General features: G+C 39.0%; 1 protein-coding gene across 2 annotated transcripts in view; it reads right to left on the reverse strand.

Annotated features, from left to right (window-relative positions):
* PARD3B (par-3 family cell polarity regulator beta) overlaps window positions 1-26,994 on the reverse strand; it is a 1,056,812-nt gene that overhangs the window by 457,298 nt on the left and 572,520 nt on the right. For both annotated transcript variants that reach the window (XR_009520117.1, XM_060016243.1), the window contains exons 11-13: window positions 18,589-18,774; window positions 5,235-5,405; window positions 158-290 (exon numbers count right to left, since the gene is read on the reverse strand). Coding sequence is in view for 1 of the 2 variants with exons in the window: in XM_060016243.1 (XP_059872226.1) it covers window positions 158-290; window positions 5,235-5,405; window positions 18,589-18,774 (490 nt within the window). In the remaining variant the exon portion in view is untranslated. The remainder of the gene's footprint in view (window positions 1-157; window positions 291-5,234; window positions 5,406-18,588; window positions 18,775-26,994) is intronic.

Raw genomic sequence — 26,994 nt, forward strand, 5'->3', positions numbered from 1 at the left:
GTGAGATCTCCCACCCACCTCTCATTTTCATGACTCAGAGTAACCAAGTCTGCACTTAGTCTAATTAATTCCCCTTTGTTCCTTTTTTTTTTTCTAAATAAACACTCTCCTGTTTTCTCATACCACTTGCAGCAGATGAGAATGGATAGAATCTTACCTTTCTGTTTGTTTTGTGGACTGTAAGTGCCAAATGGATGCAATGTACTATTATCATTCCTCCTGGAGGTGCTTACAGCATTCTGACAGTTCTCAAAGCACGGCTTAGAAAACGCCCCACACTCTGCAGGTTCCTAAGGGATGAAAATAAAAATGACGTTAGCTTTTTTATTTATTTAGTTAGTTAGTTAGTTAGTTTCGGTACGCGGGCCTTTCACTGTTGTGGCCTCTCCCGTTGCGGAGCACAGGCTCCGGACGCGCAGGCTCAGCGGCCATGGCTCACGGGCCCAGCCGCTCCGCGGCATGTGGGATCTTCCCGGACCGGGGCACGAACCCGTGTCCCCTGCATCGGCAGGCGGACTCTCAACCACTGCGCCACCAGGGAAGCCCCACGTTCGCTTTTTTAGTATGTTCCAACTTGGTCAATGGAAGCAAAGTGAAAGAACGATCAATTTATGAATAATCTTTCAAGAGTCTATTGCACGTAAGTCCTCGACTGTGGAAAATCAAAATGGCCCTATCAGTTAAAACATCTCTGAACAGGCAATAAAAAATACTGACAATGTGGTGTTAAGGCTTAGGAGTGCTGATGGCAAGCACAAAAGCAGATTAACATTATTATTCTTTCCCACCACTTACAACTAGCTTCTTTCAAATTTTCTTCCATCTGGGAGTACAGCTTGTGGCAGTGTCAACATAAGAATACAGTTCATGCCAAGGGTGTTTCTCTGCCAACCAGCTGGTTCCTGTCTCCCTCTCCCTTGGTGACTAAGTGTATATGCTCTAGGACAAGTCAGAACCCAGGCAGGTTTGTCACTGAAATGTCATGAGCGTGTTCCACTGCAGACACTAGGCCTTTTGGCCAGGAGCTAAAATAAACTGCTGGGACAATGCCAGACAGTGGTTCTCCTGAGATTATTTTCCTCTTCTTCCATATTTCCCCCATCTGTTTTGATTTTGATAGTCTGTAAACAAATTCAGTTTCCTTAAAACTGCTAGCTCCAGAATAAACCGTGTTCCACAGGTGCTGCCGAAGTACTAGCAATGGGCCGTCCGCAGGGAGCTCTAGTGACTGTTCTAGAGGAATGAGGCACAGAGAACTGGGGTTTGCTCTGGTTCATACTGTGTGTCTTCTAACAGATTTCAAAGAAGTAATTTGAAAGCCATCTCAGGGCCGTTCCCTTGACCATTTGTGAGAGGAACATTCCGCAAACACAAACATAGATCTGATCCCCAAAGCTCTTTCCTTCTGAAAAAGAGCATTTGGCCCAAATAATGCATTTGATTTCTACTTTCCTCTTTAGTTACAGAAACTCGGTATCCTGCTAGTTAAACAAAATATTCAAAACATTCCATGCATGCATTCTTCATAATTAACATGTTTTCAGCTGCTGAAGGTCCTTTAGCTTTTTGTCAAGGCTTAGAACACTTTTTCCACACCCGGTGTTACCTTTTGCCCCTGGTTCATTAGTCAACCCAAGCCTGGGGCAAGCTACTCCTAAATTAAAGCTGGAGCCCTGGAAGGTAGGAGAGGTAGGACCTACCTTGCATAGTCAAGTGCTTTAACAACAACAACAAAATTTTTTTTCTGCTTTCCCGGCTCTTTGATAAATGACACAATCAATATCCCAACAACTGATCAGTAACCAGCCTAATTAAAATATTCAGCCTGTAAAACAGAGCTGTCGTGGAGCCTTCCATTAGTGTCCCAGCCAATAAAAAATACAATGGATTTTTAAACATATTCTGCTTCCACCAAGCTGAGCTTACAGCTCAGGGGAGGGAAATGTTTTGGGGAAGGGAAAAAAAAAAAAAAAACAGGTCATAACCCATTTTTTAATACCAAGTCTCTAGGCTCAAATAGAATTACAATTGAACCTCAAGCTCATCCTTTGAAAAATATGTTTCTGTTTAAAACGATTTTGATTCAATCAAGGGCTCATTATGTATTCTTCACGAGGTCCTCATCAAAACTGTTTACATATCTTGTACATCTGGGTAATGTGGGAAAATACCCAACGACAATATATTTTGACTTTTCTTAAGTAGCGTCTTCAGTATTTTTTTTAGTATCAATATAATGTTCAAGTAACCATTTTGGTATTCTTCCAAAATCTAACTAATTGATTTCCCTGAATATATGAGCAGAGCTGAGGCCTTTTCTAGGTTACAGATTCTTTTTTATTGTACCTGAGAGCGATTGCTGTTCACTGAAGAATCCTCCAAAAACACGAGCACACAACATGTATGATTTGACACAGCAAAACAGATTCGGGATATCAAATAGCTACAGATTTTTTTTTAATTTAATAAAGATTATCTGTACATTAGGCTGCTGTCTTTATATGAAAAAAACACTCTTTAATCTTCATAGGTACCACAGAGATTCTCACTAGTTGAGAGAGCCAAGTGCCTGCTCACCCCCCATGGAAAGCATGTAAATATTAGGGCAAATAAAAATGGATCTTGGTTAAATGTCCTCAAAAAAAATGCTTTCTGTCCCATTTCTTATTCCCAATTGAGTCCCCAGTGAACAGTATTAACAAGAGAAAAACAAATACCGTATGCTAATGCATATATATGGAATCTAAAAAAAAAAAAAAAAGGTACTGATGAACCTAGTTGCAGGGCAGGAATAAAGTTGGAGACATAGAGAATGGATTTGAGGACACGGGGTGGGAGGGGGAAGCTAGGGCAAAGTGAGAGTAGCATCGACATATGTACACTACCAAATGTAAAAGAGATAGCTAGTGGGAAGCAGCCGCACAGCACCCGGAGATCAGCTCGGTGCTTTGTGACCACCTAGAGGGGTGGGATATGGAGGGTGGGAGGGGGACGCAAGAGGGAGGGGATATGGGGATATATGTTTGCATATGGCTGATTCACTTTGTTGTACAGCAGAAACTAACACAGCACTGTGAAGCAATTATACTCCAGTAAAGATCTATTAAAAAAGAAAAAAAAGAACTACAGCAACAACGACGACAACAACAAAGACACTGCTGAGGATGGGCAACCAACTGAAGGCTTAGTACTTTCTTCTGATGAAATAATTGTCAACCCAGCCCAGAGTGTGAGAATTAAAATGAAAATACGTGCCGTAAAGGATAACGAAAACAGAGAGTACTTATCCTCTAGGCATTCACATATTTTAGAGAAAGACGTGAAACAAGGGAAGATGAGAGGTGGAGAGGTGGGGAGGGAACCCTTTTAGCAATCATGTTCATTTCTTTTTTTTTCTTTTACTTTTTCTATCTACACAGATATGGAATTCTTGAGCAGTGTATTCCAGACTTTTCTATTAGTTGAGGTATCTTTGTCCCAAGACATCTTAAGGGAGATCTAAAACACAGATGCACGGAAGGGGTGATTCAGGGGTCTACAGGTCATACTTCACACCCGCATCCAACAAGTGGGTTCTGTGGAGGTCTAGGGCTCTCGAGTAAGAACCAAATTCAACCAGAAAGCAGCCTATTCTCTCAAGGTAGGAAGCAAGCGATAAGGGTTTCACGACTATAAGTAAAATAAGTAAAATCTTAAAATAAATTAAAAAATTACTATAAGTAAAATCCCCTAAATATTCATGGAAACCTCTTTGTCACTTAAGCAGACACAAATGTTGGAAATGAGTTGGTTCATTATATATAGTCTCCAGTAATTGGGAAATTTACATTTATTTAACATTTACAAGGTTATGTACAGAAAAGTTAAAAGGTAGTTACTCCTTTTCAACAGCTGATAAAATGACAAAGTAAGATATAGTTGATAAGTTCACTACTTCAGCTTATCCTCTCAGATGAAGTAGGGTCTCAGATGCAACTTTTATCCATTCATTCAACAATATATAACAACTGTCTACTACTAGGTGCTGGGAAATGAGGATCTATGAAGGGATAAGGCAGACAACAGTATTGCTATCGATAAGTACAGAGCATTCAACTATGTATGTCTCTGCATAGCCAGGAAATGACCCACGTGGGATTTTAACTCAAGTAATCCAAAACTCCAGAGTCCAACATTTTAACCACTATCATCCCCAACTACTTTCCAGTCTTAATTTCAAAATCTTTTCATTTTAAAATGTTTAAGTTGAATTTATTATTAAAACTAATATTTTATATTAGTGTGTTTTAATAGGATTCTATTTTAACTTTGTGTATTACTGTATCACAAAAACATTATTTGTCCTTAGAGAATATATGTGTGATTTGCTGATGTTTCTCTCAACTCTTAAGTATTATCGACTTTTTTCTTGTCTTTTCTTAAAATAATTTTTAGGAGCATTTAATAATTATTCTCTCTATATAAGTGAAAATAATGTTTTAGGAATACCTTATGATGAATATGATAGCTGTACACTATAATATATAATTGTATAATATAATAATTATATAAATAATATAATTGTATGTAACTGAAATGTTTAGGGATATCAGCCTTCAAGAATAGTTTACGTTCACACTTCATGAGTATGTAAAAACTATTGCTTACATTAAAAATATCCATGAAGAAATCATGATAAAAGATTTCAAAAATACTTCTTCAATTAAAAACATTTATTTAAGAACATGAAGCAAGAAGCTTGTTTAATAGATCAAATTTTAAATTAGTTAAGTCCCAGGCACACATTACAGGAAGAATGTAGAGAGCTGACTGCATTATAATGATCTTCACAGTAAGCATTACATACATCTGATTAAGAACTTTCTAAGGTATGGACACTGCTAGCATGTCATCCAAAAAGTATGTAAGCATGTTTTATGCTTTAATGTTTATAATACGAATAAAGCGTTATTCGTAAAGTCCAGAGCTCTAGGAGTTTCTGGGGGGAAAACTGGAAATTACGGACTTGTTACCCTAGATAAATTATTTAATTTATATGCACATTTTTACACCTTCCAGTTATACCTAAAATATACAACCACCAGTTTGCCACATAAACCCATCAGAGCACGTCTAGGGCATATTTTTCCAATTTCAGAATCAGTATGAGCCTAGTTACCATACTAGTGGTGGAAGTGTGACTATTCTGGTGGCCATCTGGGCAATTTGCAGAAGGAAATAAAAATTTGCATCACCTCCAGTGGTCTCCCTGGCCTCCTTAGAATCACCAACTGGATCATCCCTCGTATGTTTCCTTCCATGGACATTGATCGCCTAAGTGTTTCCATAGCTTCGTGGTTGGACTTTCCCAGAAGAGATTCCCCGTTAACTGCAATCAGCTGGTCATTCACCTGCAGACGACCATCCTAGGGTGGAGGTAAGAAAAAGTGTTAAACAGAGAAAAGCATGGTGATGACATGTGACTGTTTCAGGGAAAAGTTCAAGTTTAAAATGAAAAACGAAAAAAAAAAATAGCCATTAGAAATAATTTATTTTCCATGGCAGAAAAAGATTCTGGAGTTTATCAAATAGTCACAAATACTAACAATAATGAATTGTGTGAAAGTGATTTTTAGAAATCTTAGAGTTCCAAACTGCAATAATTTAGACATTTGTATAATGTCTCTTAACCTAAATCTTTGGCAAGTATGCTAGCCTAGCCTCATTCTGACATTCACTCTGGCAGGGACCATATTGCTGACTTAAGGAAAGGGGGTTTGGGAGCAAAAGAAAGTGGTCATATCGCTTGCATTTTCAGGCACAGAGAGACATCATGCTTAAACGTTGTGAGCTTGAGAGCAGTAATGCGTCTCCTAGATATCATTGCGAGCTCTATTGGATAGTGCTGAGGAAAAAAACACAAAATTCTCCTGTAATTTTCTCTAACACAACTAAAAAGTTGCTGGTCTGCAAAAGAATGCAGAGGTTTGTAACACAGGACCAATTTGCTAGGATGTCTTCCGGCAGAAACGCTTGACAAAGGGGACTGTCAAGCCTTTTGTGATGAGGCTCTGACTGACTAGCACTTTCACCCAGCACCTTCAGGAAGGAACACCGCATGCCACAGAGCACTCGGAACTGCGGCAGGTGGACAGGCAGCCCAGATTCTAGTCTAAAGCACCTCTAGGCACTAGTCATCTTCAGCCAGAAGCCCCCCACAAGCTGGAGTCCATAGCAGTAGCTAAACAAACTGGGATGCCAGCTCTGCCTACAAAAGAACTGGTGGGGATCACAGTACATGTCCCCAACAGGCAGCCTAGGAGAAAAGATGCTTAAATATTGACAGTCTGATTAGGGATGTGCGTTATACCTGCTACACACTGGGGTAGAAAGTTCTTGCTGTGAGGCACAGATGCAATTTTAGGAAGGTCGTGATGCTAGTGCCACTGCTAATAAATTTAACAGAAATAACAGGCGGCTTGTATCACAGTTTTTCCATGAATTATCTCTAGACCTCACAGAACTCAAGAAGTTGGGTAGATTAATGCTTTTATTCACATTTTACAAATAAGGAAACCGAGGCAGGAAAGTGATGTAAGTTGCCCCAGGTCACAAAATAGAGGCAGAGAGAAACTGACTTAAGTTCAGGTTTCATGAACCTTGGCTCTTTTCAGTTTCTCTACTAGGACTCCCTTTGTTGTCTCTGGACTACAGTTGTGCCACACTAAAACAGGCAGAGGGAAGTATTAAAGTTTCTGCAGTTAGAAGTATCTGGGATCCACGTTCACATTAACGGAATGAAATGTAAAAGAAAAACAAAACAGAACTTCCCTAAGAAATGAGAACAACAGACATACAATGAACAAGAGGAGCAACTGTACAGCTTTGGGAGAGAAATCCTGTGGACAAGTTGATGAACTCTGACTAATGCGGCAGCAGATGGTCAGAGGAAGTTCCTCTGCTGACAGCTGGGAAAAGGGGGAGAGTGGTGAGAGCCGTTCTGGAGCGCTAATGCCCTCGTGGAGATGCACTGCACGCGCCTCCTGCTGCAGAGGGTGTTGGTCCATAGATCGTGGAGGCCGCCCAAAGGCGCACACGCCGTCCTGACGAGAAAAGTTGAGATGGCGAGGCCATGGGATGGATCGATCAAGCTGTAAAACGTCTGAGTGCACTGCCTCAACAGAGCCTAATGTCCTCTGCCTTCCTCTTGTTTTCCCACTCCACTTAACCTTTCCTCTAATTTGGAGCAAATCTGGAAATGAGATTTACAGGAAAGGCCAAACGAGAAAGAAATGGCTTCATTTCTGTTATCTCATGTTGAGTGAGGCACATAAAGGATAAGATTAAGGCTACATGAAATGGGGTAAAACAAAAACCACCTTAATGGCTGTGGCAAGTGAAGTGAGACACTTTACTCCAGAAATTATTCTGTTCTATTACGGCATTTAATGCAAGGAGGACTAGTGGGCTGAATCTTTTGCGGGCAGTTGGGAGGGTCACTAAAAAGTTTTTTTTAGGAGGACTGGAAACAGATGTGTGGTTTTTAAAGACGAGGAGGAAGCAGAAGAGCTGGATCAGGATCCCAGCCCTGTTAACAGGAAATGAGGTCGAGCACTGGATCTGCAGACGCTTAGTCTTGGCAGGACATCTCATCCGCTATGACAGGAAGAAGAAAGATAAAGATTGAAACTTAATGGGTACTTCTAGAATTGAGAGAATGAAATCTGAGTGAGATCCACCTGGTAACCTCCCGTGAACTTTCTCTGTGAAGTATGGGGCAAGGTCTGAGTGAAGAGGTAAACAAGAGATAAGGAGATGGAAGAAAAACATTTTTTGTAAGATAATTTCTTACCAGCAGATATTAAGCACAGACTTTTATTTTCAGCTACATTCTGAGTCTCAAGCATGCAGAACTACATTAAAGTAGAACATGTTTGCCGTATCCAAGTCCAAAACAAAAAGGCAGGTCAGGTCACCCCAGGGCAGCTGGGATTTTTTTTTTTTTTTTTTTAATGAAGACATTCACATTCATCACAAGCATCACTGGAGAGTTGCTGGTGTGATAAAAATCCACATACTCTCCTTTTTAGGCTTGGCTGGTCTGTTGCTATTGCTTTTTGCTTTTCCTTTATAAGATAAAGGATGGGTAATTTCATTACTGGTGATGCCAGTAAGTACCACATTGTCCTAACATGTAGAATATAACCACAGAATTCAGAGCTGGAAGGGTCCTTAGAGATCATCTTGTCCAACCTCTTCCGTTTATAAATAATGTGACGCCCAAAGAGGATGAGAAACCATTTATTGAACTCATCTTCTTAAGAGAAGGCACTTCCACAATCTATGTGGAAGAACTTGATCAGCTAGTTAAGATCAGAGCTGGATCAGAATAGCCCAAGTTCTGACTTCTCAGCACCCCCTATTCACTACCCATTCTGTGTTCTACGAAGATGACAAGTCCCTAAAGAGATCATGCTTCAAGGAAAAAGACTTTCAAATCCACCAGATGTCTCCTGGAAGAGAACCTTACATGAATGCCAGAGTCAGACGATAGAAGATGGGGAGACAGGAGACTGGGCTGGGGGATGGCAGAGCAAGGAAGCAAGCTGGAAGTGGCAGGGGCAAAGGGGGTAGGGCAGGGACTGTTTACCTCTCTAGCTATGTATACATACATGTGTATCCAGGTCTAGTCTTGATCTAAAATCAAGTTGATTCAATGAAGAGGTCATTACTCAAAACTCATCAAAGATTCCTCAAAATTGTGCATGTCTATTCTGCTTTGGAATGATTTTTACCAAGAAAAGTCATTTTTTATGGTTTTATTTTTTCTGTGAATACTATGTTTAAGTAAATACTTAGGCATGAGAATGGTAACTCTCCTCAACTGATTTTACATGAGTGAATTCAACTATCCAGGATGTTACCCAGGAATTCTAGGATATTTATTTCATCGTCATCTGGATCATTCTTGCATTTGTTGAATGAAAAGAAAATGCCCTTTCTGCTATGGACTGAGTGTTTGTGTTTTCCTCAAATTCATATGTTGAAATCCTAACCCCCAACATGATGGTATTAGGAGGCAGGGTATTTGGAAGGTAATTAGTGCCCTTATAAAAGAGGCCTGAGAGAGATCTCTTGTCCCCTCTGCCATATGGGGTTACAGCAAGAAGAAGACAGCTGTCTATCAACCACGTCTCACCAGACACTGAATCTGCAGCACCTTGATCTTGGACTCCAAACTCAAGGACTGTGAGGGGTAAATTTCTGCTGTTAAAAAACTACCCAGTTTATGGAACTCTCTTTCAGCAGTCCCAAAAAAGACACTTTCCTTCCTACTTTACGGCCATCAGGCCCCTAACCAAAAAGACCACAACTACACTCCTTACCTTTGGCAATCCCCATAATCAACTCTATCCAACCTCAAGCTAAGACGGAGTAAAGGAGGTTCCCAAAGAGGAAGAAAAATAAGAAAAAGAGGAAGGAGAACAGACTAAAGATAGAGAGTAACTTCCTCCACATCAGGGCACATTAGGACGAATAAAAACTGGTATGAGGGGCTTCCCTGGTGGCGCAGCGGTTGAGAGTCCGCCTGACGATGCAGGGGACACGGGTTCGTGCCCTGGTCCGGGAGGATCCCACATGCCGCGGAGCGGCTGGGCCCGTGAGCCATGGCCGCTGAGCCTGCGCGTCCGGAGCCTGTGCTCCGCAACGGGAGAGGCCACAACAGTGAGAAGCCCGCATACCGCAAAAAAAAAAAAAAAAACTGGTATGAGATTTAGCTCTTCTCCATGTCCTGGGATGGCTTCAAGTCTTATCAGCCCTAACCTGGTTCTAATGGAGGAGGAAGAATGGACTAGGAGACAAGGTGTCTGAGTGTTATACCCCCTTTTACTGAACACCAAATGCAGGCCAGTCCTTGTGCAAATATTTTGCATATGTTCTCATTTCTCAAAACATCCCTGTGATGCAAGCATCACCTTCCACTAAGAGAAGTAAAAATGGAGGCTCAGAGAAATGAAGTCAAAGAATACTGTCAAAGAATACTGTCACAGCCAGGTCTACCTGTCTGAGTCAGATATGTACGCATTATGCTGCGCTGCTTCTAAAATCAGAGTTCTAGAGATGATTAAAGGCACTACAATGAATATAATTATTTAATGAGTTTCTCCTTTGCGCAGTTATTGTGCTAAACCCTTTACATGCACTAGACAATTTAATCCTTACAGCAACACTATACACTGGGGACTACTGCTCCTCTTTATAAAAGAAGAAACCAAGGATCAAGCAAGTTAAGTGCACTGTTACAAGTCACATGTCTGAAAGCAAATCTAAAGTAGGTCTGGGTCACTCTGAAGTCCATGTTTTCAACCACTTTGCTAGTGATTCTTGACCTTTATGGGCTTTTCTTAGACTCCTTTGAAAATTTAATAAAAGCTACAGATTCTCACCTCTTAAAAATAAATATTTACATGATAGTTTCTCCACAGCTGCACATCTGGACCAGGTAATTCTTTGTAATGGGGAGCAGTCATGTACCTCATAGGATGCTTCACGTGCCCACTGAAGCACATCCATGATTTCCGGGGGTCCAGTAACCTCACAGTTCAGCCCCCGCTGTGCCTCTGTCATGATTACTGGTGACAGTGCAAGGCTTAATCCACCTCTTGTGGCCAATTTTTTGTAGGTCCCTTTACCTCTAAAGTTCTAATGAACACAGAGGGAAGAGAAGAAAGCCATGGCAAAGAATGAGCCTCTGCAAAACATGAGTCAAGCACGCGGGAGCGGGCTGGCTAACACACAGGTAGCTGGCTGGGGCCCAAGGCCAGTCCCTATTTGGCCAGGGTGTTGAGAGGATTAATCATGACCAGATGTTGGTTCCTGCTTGTTTCTAATGGGGCCCTTGGTGAAGCCTTCGGGGACATGAGCGCCCAAATTCCAAACCCTGACTTCAGACTACAGGCAGCATTTCCTTGGAGTGGGGTAGAACGCCAGGCAGGAGGGCACCTGACTGAAAGAAAGGAATTTCCTGAACAAATATGTCTCAAGGTCCTAAAATCACTCCATGACAACATCTGCTTACTGTATTTTGGGGGAAAAAAAAATCCAACCTAGAAAGATCCTTGCATTCCAGATTGAAATCGTTTAGCTTCATTTTCAAACAATAGCAATGAAAGGCAAAAGAATAAATCGAGATTTTAAAGTATAGTTTTTAAAACAAAGAAAGGAATAAAGAAAGTTGGTAAGACTAGAAGCATGTAAGTTCTTGTCTTGAAGGGCATCTGCCCACATGAGTCAGTGTTTTACTACATCTGTCCTAACCAATATGAATGGTACCATTCTTCCCAAATAAGAGCTCTCTTTTCCAGACACAATAAATTGCGCTCTGATGTACACACTGTGGTGACGTGGCCCACACGCTTCCTTCTCAGCAAAATGCCCTTTGCATTTCTGCTCACCTGTTGAATATCTATCCTTCAAAACAAGGCTCAGCAACTGCCTTCCATTCATTTTTCTTCACAGGCAGAATTAATTGCTCCATTTCGATACCCATGATACTTTTATATTTGTCTACCATAGTTCTTATCATATTCGAGTCGTTTATGTATTTATTATGCTACCAGCTTCCTGTATTATGGAATGAGTCTTTTAAAATTTTCTGTCTCCAGTGTATTATATATTGTATAACTTGCTGTAGCTGTAGATGTTCAGGAAGTGCTTGCTAAATTGAATCACTTGAAACATCTTTCATTCAGGTGCTTTGGACCTGGTGTATGTTTCATCTACAATGGACAAACCCTGTAACTTACAAACGGTCACTGTAAGAGATTCCTGATCCCAGGCTGGCTTGGAGATGCTGGCACATGCTCAGAGAAACTTTATAATTCCAAAAGTGAAGCTTGATTACTTTCTGTGTACTAGCTCAATCTCCCCTTGTTCAGCTATTGTAAAATTTTAAATGTATCTAATTCAGTTATTAAGAGCCTCACTCCATTTTATGTAGCAAATCAGTGAAGTCCCAACAATGCACCATTTATTCAGCATCTGTGGTATATGAGACTTTAATTAAAAATAACCGAATAGTACTTTTTAGAGCATCAAAATATACATAATCCAAACCATTCTGATATAATGTATTATAATTCTTTCCTTTTAAAAGATCTTCTGGAAACATATGGGACATAAATAAACATACTGCAACTTACAGCCTTCACTACCGTCATTAGTGAATTTTACAATTTCCTCAGCAAGAAGTTTCAGGAGCACTGACTTAGAGTCATCACAAATATTCCTTGGCCTGTTTTGCAGCAATAGCACTCTGTGCTCGTTTTACACTTCTTCTATTTCCTGTCCTTTCCGTTTTCTCTCCATCCCTTCTTATCTTCTTCCTGATCTTCTGCTTTTAGTTTACTCTGTCTTAGAAAACTGGATATTAAAAAGCTTATTAAGGTGTATGTGTTACACGAATCAAGAAGATCCTGCATGAATGCCTAACTAGATGAGAATCTCAGAGGCCTTTTCAACGTAATGAAAGGATCTTATGTATTCACTTTAAAAACAAACAAACAAAACTGTGCTCTTGTTTGTGCTAAGACTGCTAAAAGCCTGGTCTCTAAAAAGACGGACCCAGAGCGGAATGCCTAGACCAAAGCTCTGACCACATCATGAACTCAGCATCTCCGCAATGCAGGTGAACATAGCTTTTCAGGTAAGAGGTACCATTTTCAAAGTATCATGATCATGTTACATCAGCTTTTGTAGATAACAATTTAGTTTTTGATTAGGTCTACCAAGTCATATTTCTTCAAGCCTCCTGAGGCAGTCGTGGAGTTCAAAGTACACATCAATATGACACAGAGTTCTAAAATTTTATTCAGCGTGATTTAAATTTATTTCTTACTTGCATTTCCATATATAAGATAAAAATATGAAAGTGCTAAAAATTGGCAAGAAAAGCAATGATTGATGCTGGTATTATGGGATTTTAAAAGTAATGTTCTCTTATACCTCTTTACAATTTATTGCAGAAAACCCATAAATGATAAGCCTGATTATATTAATTAACATATACTAACATTTTTGGTTTTTTTCTAAAAAGGAAATTGGTTTAAAATATTTGGCATAACATAGTTGATAATTCTTTTTTTCATGTTTAAGTTAGTGATTTTTTTTTTAAGGCAAAATTATTATTGGGTATATAGTGATGGTGAATTTTTCCAGGCAGAGTTCCTGCTTTTAGTTGTTCATACAATATCACAATTTTGTGGTTGGGATGAAATATTAGAGTTTGGCTTCTAACAGTTGAGGATTTGCAATGAAGCTGTTTATACACCCAGACTGTATGGTCCTTTTGTAAGAGGTAAAAACCTGGAAGACATGACTACAGGTAATGATCTTTATAGCTCTCCACCAGTAGAAAACACTAACAATTTTAAGAAAAATGGAGAGTTGAAGAAATCATTTAACATTTGTGCTCCTTCAAATGCTGTCCTTTTTATCTTCCTTTGAATTCATTAATTATAGATCTACCACATGATTTACAGATACCAGCAGAAATGGAGGTGGAAATTACTCCCGCTAGGAACTCCTACTGAACTCCTGTTAAGTAGCTTGGAGGCTGTTAAATGTTCCATACTATGAACAGACACAGAAATTCAGTACCAAGCACCGTGTTCCCGGAAATTCTAGGACTGTGCATATTCTCTCCAAAAATGCATACTTTTCGTCATTTTAAAATAGGGGGATTGCTTGTACCATTTAATTTTTTTTAACCTATTACTAAATGGCATAAATCATGCAATTCTGCATCTCTCAGAGGCTGTATTCCAAATTTCCTAAGCATACAAGAATCAAATTACTTAAATTATGTCTATTTTATATTCTGAGTGCATGCATTTGCAATTAGCTATGTCAGGCATTTTTCTTTCATTTAATTTCATCATCATCAAGTAGTATTTGTTAAGTACAAACCTAGCTAATTAATTTTCTAGAGAATAAAAGGTATTCTTAAATTCATTCTCTCTATTTAAGAGCTCTTAAATAATCTACCTGACATATGACATTTTTTCCCATAGCAAAAACTGCCTTTAAATTTTAATTTTTACATTATTGTTTCAAGGTTTCAATAGAATGCATTACACTTCCAAAGTGAGTATATTCAAATTAAAAAACATCATTCAGAATTAGTACAACGGACTCCATGGAATTTTTATTCTTACTATAAAGGGTGTTAGTATTCTACCTTAATTTTTCAAATATATCACCATTCTAGTTATATATTTTTCTAAAAGTAATTCATTTTTAAGGTAGAAAAATAAGCAGTTTGTTAGTATTGTCGATAGACATAAAAATGCATTTTCTCTAAAAAACATTCAGTTAAGAGTATATCAAAAGCAAAGGAAGAGGGCTTCCCTGGTGGTGCAGTGGTTGAGAGTCTGCCTGCCGATGCAGAGGACAGAGGTTCGTGCCCCGGTCCGGGAGGATCCCACATGCCGCGGAGGGGCTGGGCCCGTGAGCCATGGCCGCTGAGCCTGCATGTCCAGAGCCTGTGCTCCGCCGCAACGAGAGAGGCCACAGCAGTGAGAGGCCCGTGTACCGCAAAAAAAAAAAAAAAAAAAAAAAAAAAAAAAGAAAAGGAAGAGAAAGCCACTGATCCCAGAATTCAAAATGTTTAGCACATGAGGATGAAATTATGTTAGGTCTTCAAACTGATCGTCTAGACTTTATGTGTGCTTCCTTGGAAAAAGAAAAAACTCATTTTTATGTAGATTTTGGGAAAGGAGAATATTTTTCTCAAGTTATTATTTTTCTAACTGCACAAAGACAATATACCATTTCATTTATAACAACAACATATTCACTTTAAATTCCAATCACAAAAATGAAATTTTAGAAAAGCACCCTCCTGAAATCCTAATTTCATTCCACTCATAGTTCCCAGTTCATGAGAAAGTTAACATACATAGTTGCATCTAGTATAATTTGGTTCTGGAAGTAATTACACTACACATTCAGGGGCAAATGCCCAGGAAGAATGACAGAAACTAAAATGGAACTATGCACATTTAAGGCATGTTATTATTTAAGCAAATCAGCATCAATACTCTAATCCACATTTGGCTGTTACGCTCAGTGGTCACTTTGGCTGTACACTGAAAAGCATAGCTCAAAGGGATGTTTCAGAGGGCTCTACAAAGGACTCCATAGGCTACCGCAGCCTGAAATGGCAATTGCTGTGACCTGCCAGTGGCAGGGAAGAGTGTCTGGGCTTTACTTCTTGACATGCAGACTGGAATTTAAATATTAAGATGAGATTAAGCATTTGAATAATTCCGAGTAGAGTAAAAATACTGTTACTTTGCCCTTAGAGTGGGTGAAGGATTCACTTCCAAGAGGGAATTCTAGGGTAGCTAGATGCTCTTATTTTCAAAGAGATTTATATCTTTATTAGAAATGACTCAAATAAGAGATGGAATGATAGAAAGCAGCAGCCAGAGAGGTAAGGGGCGGGGGGGCGGGGGGGGGGAAGAAGGCCCTTAATTATAGTCACAGTCATCCAGGGGTTTTACATCTGGCAAGAAGTAGCCTGGCTTTGTTTACACCAATGGAAGTCCCCAGGAGAATCGAGCACACAGAAGCCACAGGAAGAATTTGGTCATACTTTTCAAAGTAGTTTAGTTTCCAAAAATCCACCTTCCCTAAAGGGGAAAACACCTTGAGAACCAATTAGTGGTAGGAAGGGCCAGGAGAAAAAGAGTGTGCCCTGGCAGGAAGATTATTTTGTTGATTTCAGGTAAAAACCTCTGGCCACATGCTAAAGTGGATGTTCCCCACGCTTATCTCCCCTCTGCCCCAGGGACAGTGCAGTCTGTTACATTTGTATCTTCTGAACAAGGACAGGAACAAAGTCTCAAAACAATTTTTGTAAAACCTAACCCTCAATCACAGAACAGGTGGCAATTTTCTGAGGAGTAACAGTGGATTATTGGAACAGCAGAAGGAGAATAGAAAAATACTTTTCTTTCTCCTGGTCAATCAGATTTCTTGCGAGCAAAGCTTAGGTATCTACCCTCTACGCTGCAGAAAGTAAACGAGACAAATGGATACTACACATTCACAATAAGGCTAAATTCATGATTGATGCCTCTTACTATTTAAGATCAGCTATAAATATGCTGTCCAGTAGTTTTTAATGGTGTGATTGTCTGACTCAGCAAACAGTGTCAAGAAAGAAATTTACATAAATGGAAAGTGAAACCTTTCTGCAAGAAACGGGGCGTTAGAAACTGCTTAGGTAAGGAGATGCTCACTTACACAAACATGGATATACATATTAAACCTGCTCTCCAATATCGCTTGAGCTTAAGTTATTGCCCATAAAAAAGCTAAGATGTTTGCTTTTAATTTCCAAAAATTCATTTCAGTTTCAATTTTACTTGGAATAAATTCTGTAAATAGAGCTGTCATTAGGAATAAGAAGAATAATGTCAAGTTGGTATCCACAAACATGACCAAGACGCATTCTTAAACATAGCACTTGTTTAGATGGCTGGGCTCAGGATGATAAGCATGATATAAGACAGCTCCAGGACAACAGCCCCTGATGTCTGGAAATATGAATAGATGAGATGAAAGAGCTTTGTCACAGGACAGCATAGCACAGGCTCCAAAGTCAGACTGCCCGGGTTCAAATCTTAGTTTAAGCAATTCCTGGCTTTGTGACCACAGGAGAGGCACTAATCATTGAAATCTGCAATCTCTCCCGATGAGATGGCATGATTATAATGCAGTGTGAATGTGAAGAATAAAATGAGAGAATCCACCGAAAATACTTATTATACAGTCCAGCATATATTAAGCACAAGACAGAATGAATGTTAACTGATGCTGTTGTTGCTATTATTACTATCATTTCCCATCTGCTCCTGGCTCTGCATTTCTGAGCCTGATTGGAGAGTTTGATAGATTGGATGATTGGCCCCAATTCTTCACCCTTCTCTGTACCCAAACCTTTGCCATAGACTCATCATGGGGGGACTGTTTCCCTATTCCTTAACATGGACCTTGGATTGAGTCATATGTCTTGCTTTGGCCACTGGTATGTGTGAGAAGTGACAGCATGCCAGTTTGGAACTCAGAACTAAAGAGGCTTCATGACTCTCTGACATCAGCTAGCCTGGTAGTCCAAGGTGTAGTTAAAATATGTGGAGCACGCTCAGACCTGTAGATCTATGGTGCGATAGAGACATACCAGCCTGAATCAAAGCCCTTCTAGTTGCCCTGCAGGGCCACGAGGGAAGTAAAGGCTTACAGATGTATGTTACTGAAATGTTGTCATTACTTATATGCAATAGAAGCTAACTGATCCAAGGAGTGCATTAAAGAGTTATCTATCCCCAACGCATTTCTTCTTTCCCAAAGAAAAAGACATTAGCTCAGTGTCTATGTCTGAAGCAAAAGTGGAATGATTAAGTGTGAAGAAACAAATGCTTCAATAAAGCCAGGATCCTTGGACCAGGGGGGGCTCCTGTAAACTCTAACTATGCCTTCGTGGCTTTTGAGTGGGAGAAGGCACACATTATTAATATCAAAATGATTTTAAAATGGCTAACATGTATTCAACGTTTATCATAGGTGCGGTGCTAGGCATTTTATATCTATTGTCTCTTTTTGTCCTCACAAGAGCACCAGGAAGCAGGCACTACTAATTTTACTAATTTTACACATGAGGAAACTCAAGCACACTGAGGACAATTAAGTTGCCTACATTCACCCACGGTGAGAGTAGTGAGGGCAGGATTCGAGCTCGGGAAGCCTCACTGCATGGCATGAGACGATGATGATGGTGAGGGCAGCTGACGATAAGCACAAGAGGGGGTGTTTTCCCCCCTCTATGTAATCACTTCACTGCTTTAATCACATTGTGCACATTACTGTATTCAATCCTTAGAACCCTACACATTAGGTATTATTATTAATGGTGTGCTACTTGGAGCACATGGTGCTCCGTAGAGTTGCATGTGAACTCAGGCAAATCTAGTTAACCATTATATTATGGTAACAGCGATGATCATGTTGCCTGCCCCTGTATGAAAGAGCAGAATCACGTTCTTCTCCTTTTATCTGGAAATTTATAAGCTTCTCTAAGTTCAAAGGCAAATATGCATTCCCAATGGATTTTCCAGTGTATAAAATGTGATAAATGACTTTTAATTTGTACTACAGTCTCTCCGATTCCACTGAACTTTCACAAGTATAGTTTCTTATTTGTTGCTTGGATGTTGACTTGTTTTTAGTTTTGCTTTTCTGATTTCATATTTTTAGGTTCAACTTTATTAGGTTACAAACTCAGAAGAATCCTAACAGTAATTAAAAATAATGTAAAAGAGAATATTAATCATAGTGAGTTTTAAGAACTATCAATAGGACATGACCACTTAAAGTATGAAAACAAACTGTCACCCAGATCTGTTCACACATACATTCCCTGCGTCTGGCAGGAAAGCCTCAGTGGTCTCAAGCCTTTAGACACTTTCTCCATCCAATCCCCAGGCACAACGATGACATCTCTAAATAGCTTCTCATTGATGTGCAAACATCACCCCTACCTACCTTAAAAGCAGCACCTCCGTGGATGATGGATTTGATAAAAATCCCCAAGTCTGTTCCAGTTTCTCGAGATTTGTTCCCCTTCAAGCTCACCCCAAGACCAGCAGAACCAGAATCATTCAGGGGGATCTCGAAGGTGAGTTGCTCAGTTGTTTCCAGGGAGAGTGCGTAGCAGTCAGGTTCTCCTTTCTGTTGGAAATACACATGAAAGGAGTAAAGGAGGAGAAAGCAGATTAATATTTATACACTCAGATGGCCAAACACAGATGCAACCGGCAAGATGGGATGACTGGACCTCTAATAGCTGTAATTCTGCTCCGGGTGGGCAAAGGCTGGTCTCTCTCTGCAGGGGCCACCATCACATTGATGGAGTGGAAGGGAGAGGTTCCTGGGAATAATATCTGGTGATGGTCAACAGAGAGGATTCTTTGGCAAGGCCCTCCTACCATTTGAAACATTCGAAAAGTATTTGAAAATTCAGCAGGATATTCTCAATAATTAAAGAGACTGGACGTTACTTAGGGAATCTTAGGTACCAGAAAAGACCTTAGAGATAATGTGATCTCAACACCTTTATTTTACAGATGAAGAAACAGGAGCTCGGTGTAGAAACGTTCTAAAATTTTGGGGAATATTTGGCTTCTATAATTTAAAACATATCATTTACCGTGGAAGCAAGGCTATTGATAAAGACTGTCAATAGGATACTGAACACTGAAAAAATAAACTGTTAATTTTAAAGTCAGAGATGTGATTTTTAACAGCTATCACTGAATTAAATTTCACTTTGTCAAAACTCATGCCTTAAGCTTGCTCCTTTGGATAGTATAACTCACTGGCAATTGGTTTTTGAACCTAAACAAAAATGATAATGCACAACAAATATTCATGTCATCGCTGATAAATGACACTTAGCCATAAGCCTAGCTGTTCTAAAAAAATTACAGAGTATGGTGGCAAAAGGCGTAATTAGGGTTCAGGTCTCCAGGGAGAAGCATGCGGTTAATCATATCCGGTCCCTAGTGTTTTCAAATATACAGAAGTGGGGATAGGAAAGTGCTGTCCACATGATAAAGTGTATAGTGCCCCTCCTGCATCCTTCCCGAGCTTGCAGAAATGTGAAACTCTGCCCCAGTGTTTAACTGAAAAATTTGAAAATGAGATAGCCCTGGAAACCACCAACTCATTCCAGGTCGGTAGTTCCTTCTGCTCTATAATTATGTCTAGAGACTCTCATCTTAAGGTCACTGTGAGGGACACTTATGTAAAATTATGTATTTTAAAAATTATCGTGAATGTCTGAATGTCAGTCACAAAATAACAACTATAAAATCAGAAGTAGCAAAGAACCCACAATTAAAACAGGATTAAGAGGTCTGATCATAGCCAGATCCACTGACATGGCATCTTCGACTCCTCCCAAAGTAGAGAAAGCCCATGTCTAGCCTTAGAGAAATAGTTCCTTCATTTAATTTCACTGTAAGTGAAGTTAGCTGTAAAGATTTTGACAAGGGGTAGTTTCAAAGAAATTAAACTTTACTGCTTAATTTAATAAATCTATTACAGGTTAGCTCTTTTAACTAACTCATTATATTACTACCTAAGAAACAAATCCCATTATTTGATACAAAGCAGCTCAGGCTTTCTTTAACCTTAGCACAGGTGACATTTGGGGCCTGATAATTCCTTATGGGGGCTGTCCTGTGCATTGAAAGATATTTAGCAGAATCCCTGGCTACTACCCACTAGATGCCAGTAGTATCTCCTTTCCCAGTTGTGACAATCAAAACTGCCTTTAGACATTGCCAAATGTCCCCAGGGGTCAAAATCACCTTTAGGTGAACACCACTGCCCTGAACCAACAATTGTCAAATGCAGTCCAGTTCAAGGCAACCAGGGTCTAGAGAGGCAATGTGGACTGCAGTGAGTGCTGCCTGATGATAGGTTCCTAAGTACCAGGAAGGGGTGGCAGTAAAAGTCCCTGCAATCAACTGGGTCTCATGCTCAAAGGCTCACGACAGAGCACTGAGCTGGTCAGAATGAACTCCTAAGGAAGTCTGCTATGTATTGTATTAGCTACGTCTCTGGTTATATGGCAGCTAAGTTTTCAGAGGCAGAAATGCAAACTTTGTGGGATGAACAGAGTATGAAAAGTGAAAAATACTGAATTATTTGGTGTGTGTGTGTATGTGTATGTATATATATACATATATATATATATATATATATATATATAAAATACTGCTTTTTACTTATATTAGAACACAGAAGAAAGATGCAGTCTACCAAGTGGTGTTTGCTAAATTAGTTATGCATACATATATATATATATATAATATATATGCTGTTTTTGTACTTTTTAATTAAGAATCACAGAATTATATAAAACAGTGGTGAAACAGACTGTTAATCATGTGAGAATATGACAGTATTAGGCATAAAAGCTTACGTATACAGTACATTTCAATATGTAACATACACTCTATACTCATATTCAGACACCTACTCATCTACCTATTACCTGCCTGCCTTCCACCCCCGTCCCATCTATCTGCATAGGAAAAAACTTGGTTATCTACTGCCACTGCAATATGGACTGTTATTTTTTTCTTTATAATTTGTTTTCCAACACTTCTCAATTATAAAAGAATAAATGTTTTTAAAAGGAATTTATGAAGATATAAGAACCATTTGCTATATTATTGCACTGCCAAGTAGAGAGATGGTCAACACATCTCTATAATGACACGCATGTACGCATTTACACACACATGCACATAGATATACACATACGTCTAATATAATCAATACTAGATATTTATACACCCTACAGTAGTATTTATATTATACATATTTTTTAACACTACACACAATACATAATATGTATATATGCTCTATAAATATAGGTGTATGTGTGTGTATACTAACTCCTCTTAGAGTCACCAATGACCCTCATGTTGGTAAATTCGAGGGTCAATCCTTGGCTTTCATCTTACTTGGTCTACAGTAGCATGAGACCCAAATTATCAAGCCCTACTTTCTGAAACACTTTCTTCTCTTGGTTCCAGGACACCACTTTCAGCGTTCATCTCCTACTTCACTGTCTACTCCTTTTCCAATCCCTTTTGCAGACTCTTCCTAATCTCACCAATCCCTAAATACTAGTGTCCTAAGAATCAATCATCTGACCTTTTCTCTTCTCTCCCAACCTCACTTTCAAAGTTACCTCATCTAACTTCTGCCCCCAATCCTTTGTGTCACCTCCTCCCTCTGCTTTGAATATTCCTCCCTTACATTCCTGCAGACCTTCTTCCCTTATTGCCTTCTAGTCTGTGTTCAAATGTCAATGTATCAGTGAGGTCTTCCCTGATCATTCAGTTTAAAATTGTTTTAAGGTTCTCCCAATACTACCCTACCCATGTCCATTATCCCGATTTGCTTTTTCTCCATTTATCACATATTTTTCTAGCATTTATCACATACTATGTGCTTGCTTGCGTACTTTTTTTTCATAGTGTCTGTTGAATGCAGAAACTTTTATATTGCCCCGTTTTTTTTCCATCAATGTATCACTGATGCTTAAAACAGTGCGAGACTCAAAAATAGGCCCTGGATAGGCCCTAGGTTCCTGCTATTCTGGATTTCATTACTTTAAATGTTTACACAAATTAGTTTTTACATTAAAAATAATTGTAAAGAGCATACAGTATCACAGTTATAAGAAACCTTAAAAGTAACCTTGTCTAATTTCCATTGTCATACCACACTTCCTCCTCCTAGGAGAGATGATAACCCAGCTCAGCTTCAGCATCATATTCTCAATGAAGGCACCATAGCTACCAATCTGTGACAAATCTGTGTCATAGCTAGCAATCTGTGACAAATGTTGGACTGTTCATGATTTAAAATTGCATCATGTACCTCAAATCATAAGTGAACATTGCAAACAACAATACTCATGGTACATTTCATCAAGTTTGGGAAGCCCTGTGATCAAGTACCCAAAGCCACATTTTATCTACCTGCCTTCCTGTCTAGGCATCCATGCATATACACATGTATGCACATACACAGATATAAATAGAAGTTTCATGAGACAATACTTACCGAGACGGCAACACATTCTAATGTTTTCTATTCTATTTCATTATTTTTAAAAATTTGTCACGACCCACTACATTAATTTCATAGTCCAATAATGAACCACAGTTTTCAATCTGGAAAACACTGCAATGATATACAAAGGCATTGCTTTTATTAAATAAAAAAAACGAAATGGAATGCAAAACCAAATGGTGAGTAAAATGTTAACTGCCTTTTCTTTCCTAATTTTCATAAGCCATTTTAATGCTTTATCTTACCTATCCCCTAGCCCTTAACTAACCCTTTATTCTCATTTACACAAACTTCCTTCAAGTTCCTACAGATGTTGTTCTGTTATCATCCTAATTATATATATCTCCGCTTCTCCTTCCCATTCAGTTATTTCTTTTTCTATCTCTCCATTCTCTCAGTTTGTTCCCTGAAATACTATTTCACTTTCTAAGCATAGTGAATAATCTCTCACAGTTGGAATTCGGATATGAGACTGGCCCATTCTGGCTTGAGTGAAAAGAGTCAATCAACAAATTTCTGCTAACAAACCAGTCATTCAACAAATTGTTATCAAGCATCTACTATGTATCAACACTGCAATGTGAAATGGCCAGTCTACACAGAACATAATTGGTAAAAAGGTTGTTGAACAACATGGCAGGGCCTTTCTGTTTCACTCACAGTATTATCTGACATGAAGAAATAGAGTTTAACAATAGAAGAGAGGAAACAGAGGAATCTACATAGTAGGAGCTTGACAGATATACAACCATTTTTATCAAACAAATATCGAAAGTAATTATTTGGTGTGAGGGGAGGAAAGAGAGGCAGGAAGATGGATGACTAAGGAGCCATCCATATTGTTAGCTTAAGAGTGTTCCAAATGAGGCTATCTCTGGAATAACAAATGTCCCTGTATTGCAAAGCAGTGTTGTTTCACACATGCAAGTGGTAATAACCCAGTCTTTCAAAGCCTGGGGGAATCTCCAGTCCACAGGCCAATGTTCAATTTCCCAGAAGCCCAGGTCAGACCTGAAAGCATCCATGCTGAGCCTTTTATGGCCCTCATTTCATTAAATGCTGTGCTCTTGGCTCAGCACGAGCAAGTTCTGGATGTCTTTGCCCCGCCTCCCAAATGTGTAATTAGTTTGTGTTCGGAGCAGCTTAACTTTATGCAAGAGTTATGTTTTACCGGCAATCATTTTGTCAGTTACAAAACTCAAACAAAGGGGCTTTAAGGCAAAAAAAAAAAAAAAAAAAAGCAAAGCAAAGCAAAGCAAAGCTTTTTTTTTTAATATAAAGCAAAAGCCAGACCTGGCAATTCTGCCAGGATGGATATTTTATAATTATCACTGCTGAATTTGCCTAAATAAATTCTCAAGAATTTAAGGTGATGAAACTTTTGTTACAGCTAAATAAATTTTCACAACAATGAAAGGATAAGACACCTTGAGGACACTTAATTTTCTGAACATTTTTAATCTTCTGAAAAAGCATGGGTAGTTATTATTAGCATGAAAGGTTTTTGGCCAATTGGATTACATAGAATTTTTTTTTTTTTTTTTTTTTTTTTTTGCGGTACACGGGCCTCTCACTGTTGTGGCCTCTCCCGTTGCGGAGCACAGGCTCCAGATGCGCAGGCTCAGAGGCCATGGCTCACGGGCCCAGCCGCTCCACGGCATGTGGGATCTTCCCGGACCGGGGCACGAACCCGTGTCCCCTGCATCGGCAGGCGGACTCTCAACCACTGCGCCACCAGGGAAGCCCAGATTACATAGAATTTAAACTGTGAATATTGCCCTATAGTGGAGATCAGAGACTCATTCCAACAGCTGGGAAGCATTTTTTAGATTGTACTTTTAAGAGAGTCAAGAAAAGACGACGACGAGAGATGAGCTAGTGCATGCAAAGCTATGTGTGATCTAAAGACAACCATTGTAATAAATAGCAAAGGACTTTCCCACCACTACTGCTAAACCAGAAGAATTATTGGTGATTTACAAGTAGGCAGATTATCTTTTAAAGTCTTTTGCCCTCTGAACAATATAGACAAATCACCAAAAAGAATCAGAAATCATAGTACAGATAATCTTTGAAATTCTGAATTATACTACAGGTGGTTGCAAATTAACCCCAAACTCAATACTATATACCTATCACACAGAAAAGGAAAATGTAAGTTAATGTTGCAGTAAGTAGGGCAGAAGCTTCACAGAGCTATATGTAAACAACACTGCTATTTACTTTTAATGAAGGAACGATTTTTAATGATATTGTTAGCTCAGTAATCAATATTTTAAATATATGTTCTTATGTGATGTTTTAAAGTATACATTCATTCATTTTAAAGTAATTTAAAATCAAATATCTGAAAGATGAAAATACTATAAACTATTTGTAACTGAGACACTTTTTCATGTGTTTTGAAATCCATTCCCCAGAAAGGGGGCAGAAAGGGGAACTACTGAAAGCAAGAGCTGGTCTCTGACTTAACTTATCAAAAACCAATTTCCTTTATGTAAAGGATTAATCTAATACCAGAAAACAAATGTCAAAAAATGGTCATTCTTTACTGCCTGTTCAATATAATAGTACCTTAATATAATACTAAGTCAGAGATTAAAGCTAACAAAAGTAATGTCAGTCAGAGTTAAGATTCCTATAGCAACCTTTTTTCCCTCCTACTTACAGTATATATACTTGAAAGATCAGCAAATTCAACAGTTTAAGCACACTGGAAAGTTTTTTTTTCCTTTTCAGATATAGATTAAAGAAGTGAAAATAATATTTTGTGTCATGAAATGTAATATAAATTAGTATTTTATAATTCAGACAGCAAGTGTTTTTATAAAACTAGAACCTGCTTTGTTAATATCAAGAAACAACAGATCTTTTTGTTTTGTGTTTAGTCTCTCTTATTAGAAGTCAAAAGACTTTAAAGTATTTTACAGGCAATAATTCAGTAGTTAAAATACAAAAATACATGCTTTTATATGAATATAAGATTCAAGAACAAACAAAATGATTGTAATATCCAGTGATCTAAAAAGGAAGCAGGGTGGGCCTGATTCTACGAGGAGCAGACCCATTTGAGAAACTGGGTTCCTAGGTGAAATACTTCTAATATTTTGTCATCGCAAAGACACTACATGCCAGGCTACCTGCATTTAATGCCTTTAAAAGACAACAGAACTATCAAGGACAAAAGTAAACATAAATAAAAATACACAGCACTGCAGGAAGTGGGCTCCCGGTTAGGGTGCTTGCTCTGACCACAGCTCAGCCCGGCCCACTTCTCAAGAAGTGGGTGGCCCCTGACCCCATGACACAGTCAGTCCACAGGCTGCTAGAGCTCCCCGAGGACGTCTGGCCCGAGGCCATGTCCAATTAGGGCTGGCTTCAGTAACCAACAAACTGATTCCTTCTCAGACTTGGATCATTCTAAGGTCTAACACACAGAGGGACAATCATTGCATATGCGGAAAAAGAGGAGGGTTTCCATGATGACGGATTCTAGGGAAATGGTTTATGTTAGGACTTTTCAGTGCTTTTAAAAGTTAACACACATTCCCTAATTTACTTGACCATGGAACGCATCTTTGCATGAAGTGTATTACAGGAAAGTGTTCCCTAGCGTACACTTAAAGAAATACTGCATTAGAGAACGCAGGGAAGGTCAGGCTAGAAAGGAATGGAGCAGAGAACAGAGAAGACTCCAGAAAGAAATCTTGTAGGTCAGGAACAAGGTCCCAGAGATGCCACATAACCTCACGGTTCAACCTTCCAGTTCCATTATTTCTGCATCACACTCTGGGTACATGTCATATGTCACAATTACCATCAACAACAAAAAGAATCATGCAAGGAAAGTACAGTCTCATGCCAGGCTTCAAAAGATGCAGAATACAAGTACATTCTGAAGCTTTTAGAATAAGGGAGTCCTTATTCCATAAAGGGGAATAAATGACATTTAGTTTCCTGATGTGAAATTAAAAAAAAAAAATTAAATTTGTCTGGGACTGGGAGATTTCTGAAGATAGTTTAAAGACAATGAATTACAGGTTGTTTTCACTGGGCTCTTAGGAAGTGTGAAGTCACAGAATAAAATCTTAAATCATCAGAGTGAATATATAAGAATGTTCTACGTAACACCCTCCATTCTTAGTCTATGGGTCATTGTTTAGGGTACAAGCTCTTTTAGTAAAGATGATATACCTTTTGTCCCAACTCAAGAATTCTAAAGGCAGTGATTACATCTCGGGTACCTACATTCTCCCTAGAGGACCCAGTAAATGTTCTTTTACTTTAAGGCAC

This window comes from Delphinus delphis, chromosome 7, assembly GCF_949987515.2.
Source record: "Delphinus delphis chromosome 7, mDelDel1.2, whole genome shotgun sequence".
Lineage (NCBI taxonomy): Eukaryota > Metazoa > Chordata > Mammalia > Artiodactyla > Delphinidae > Delphinus > Delphinus delphis.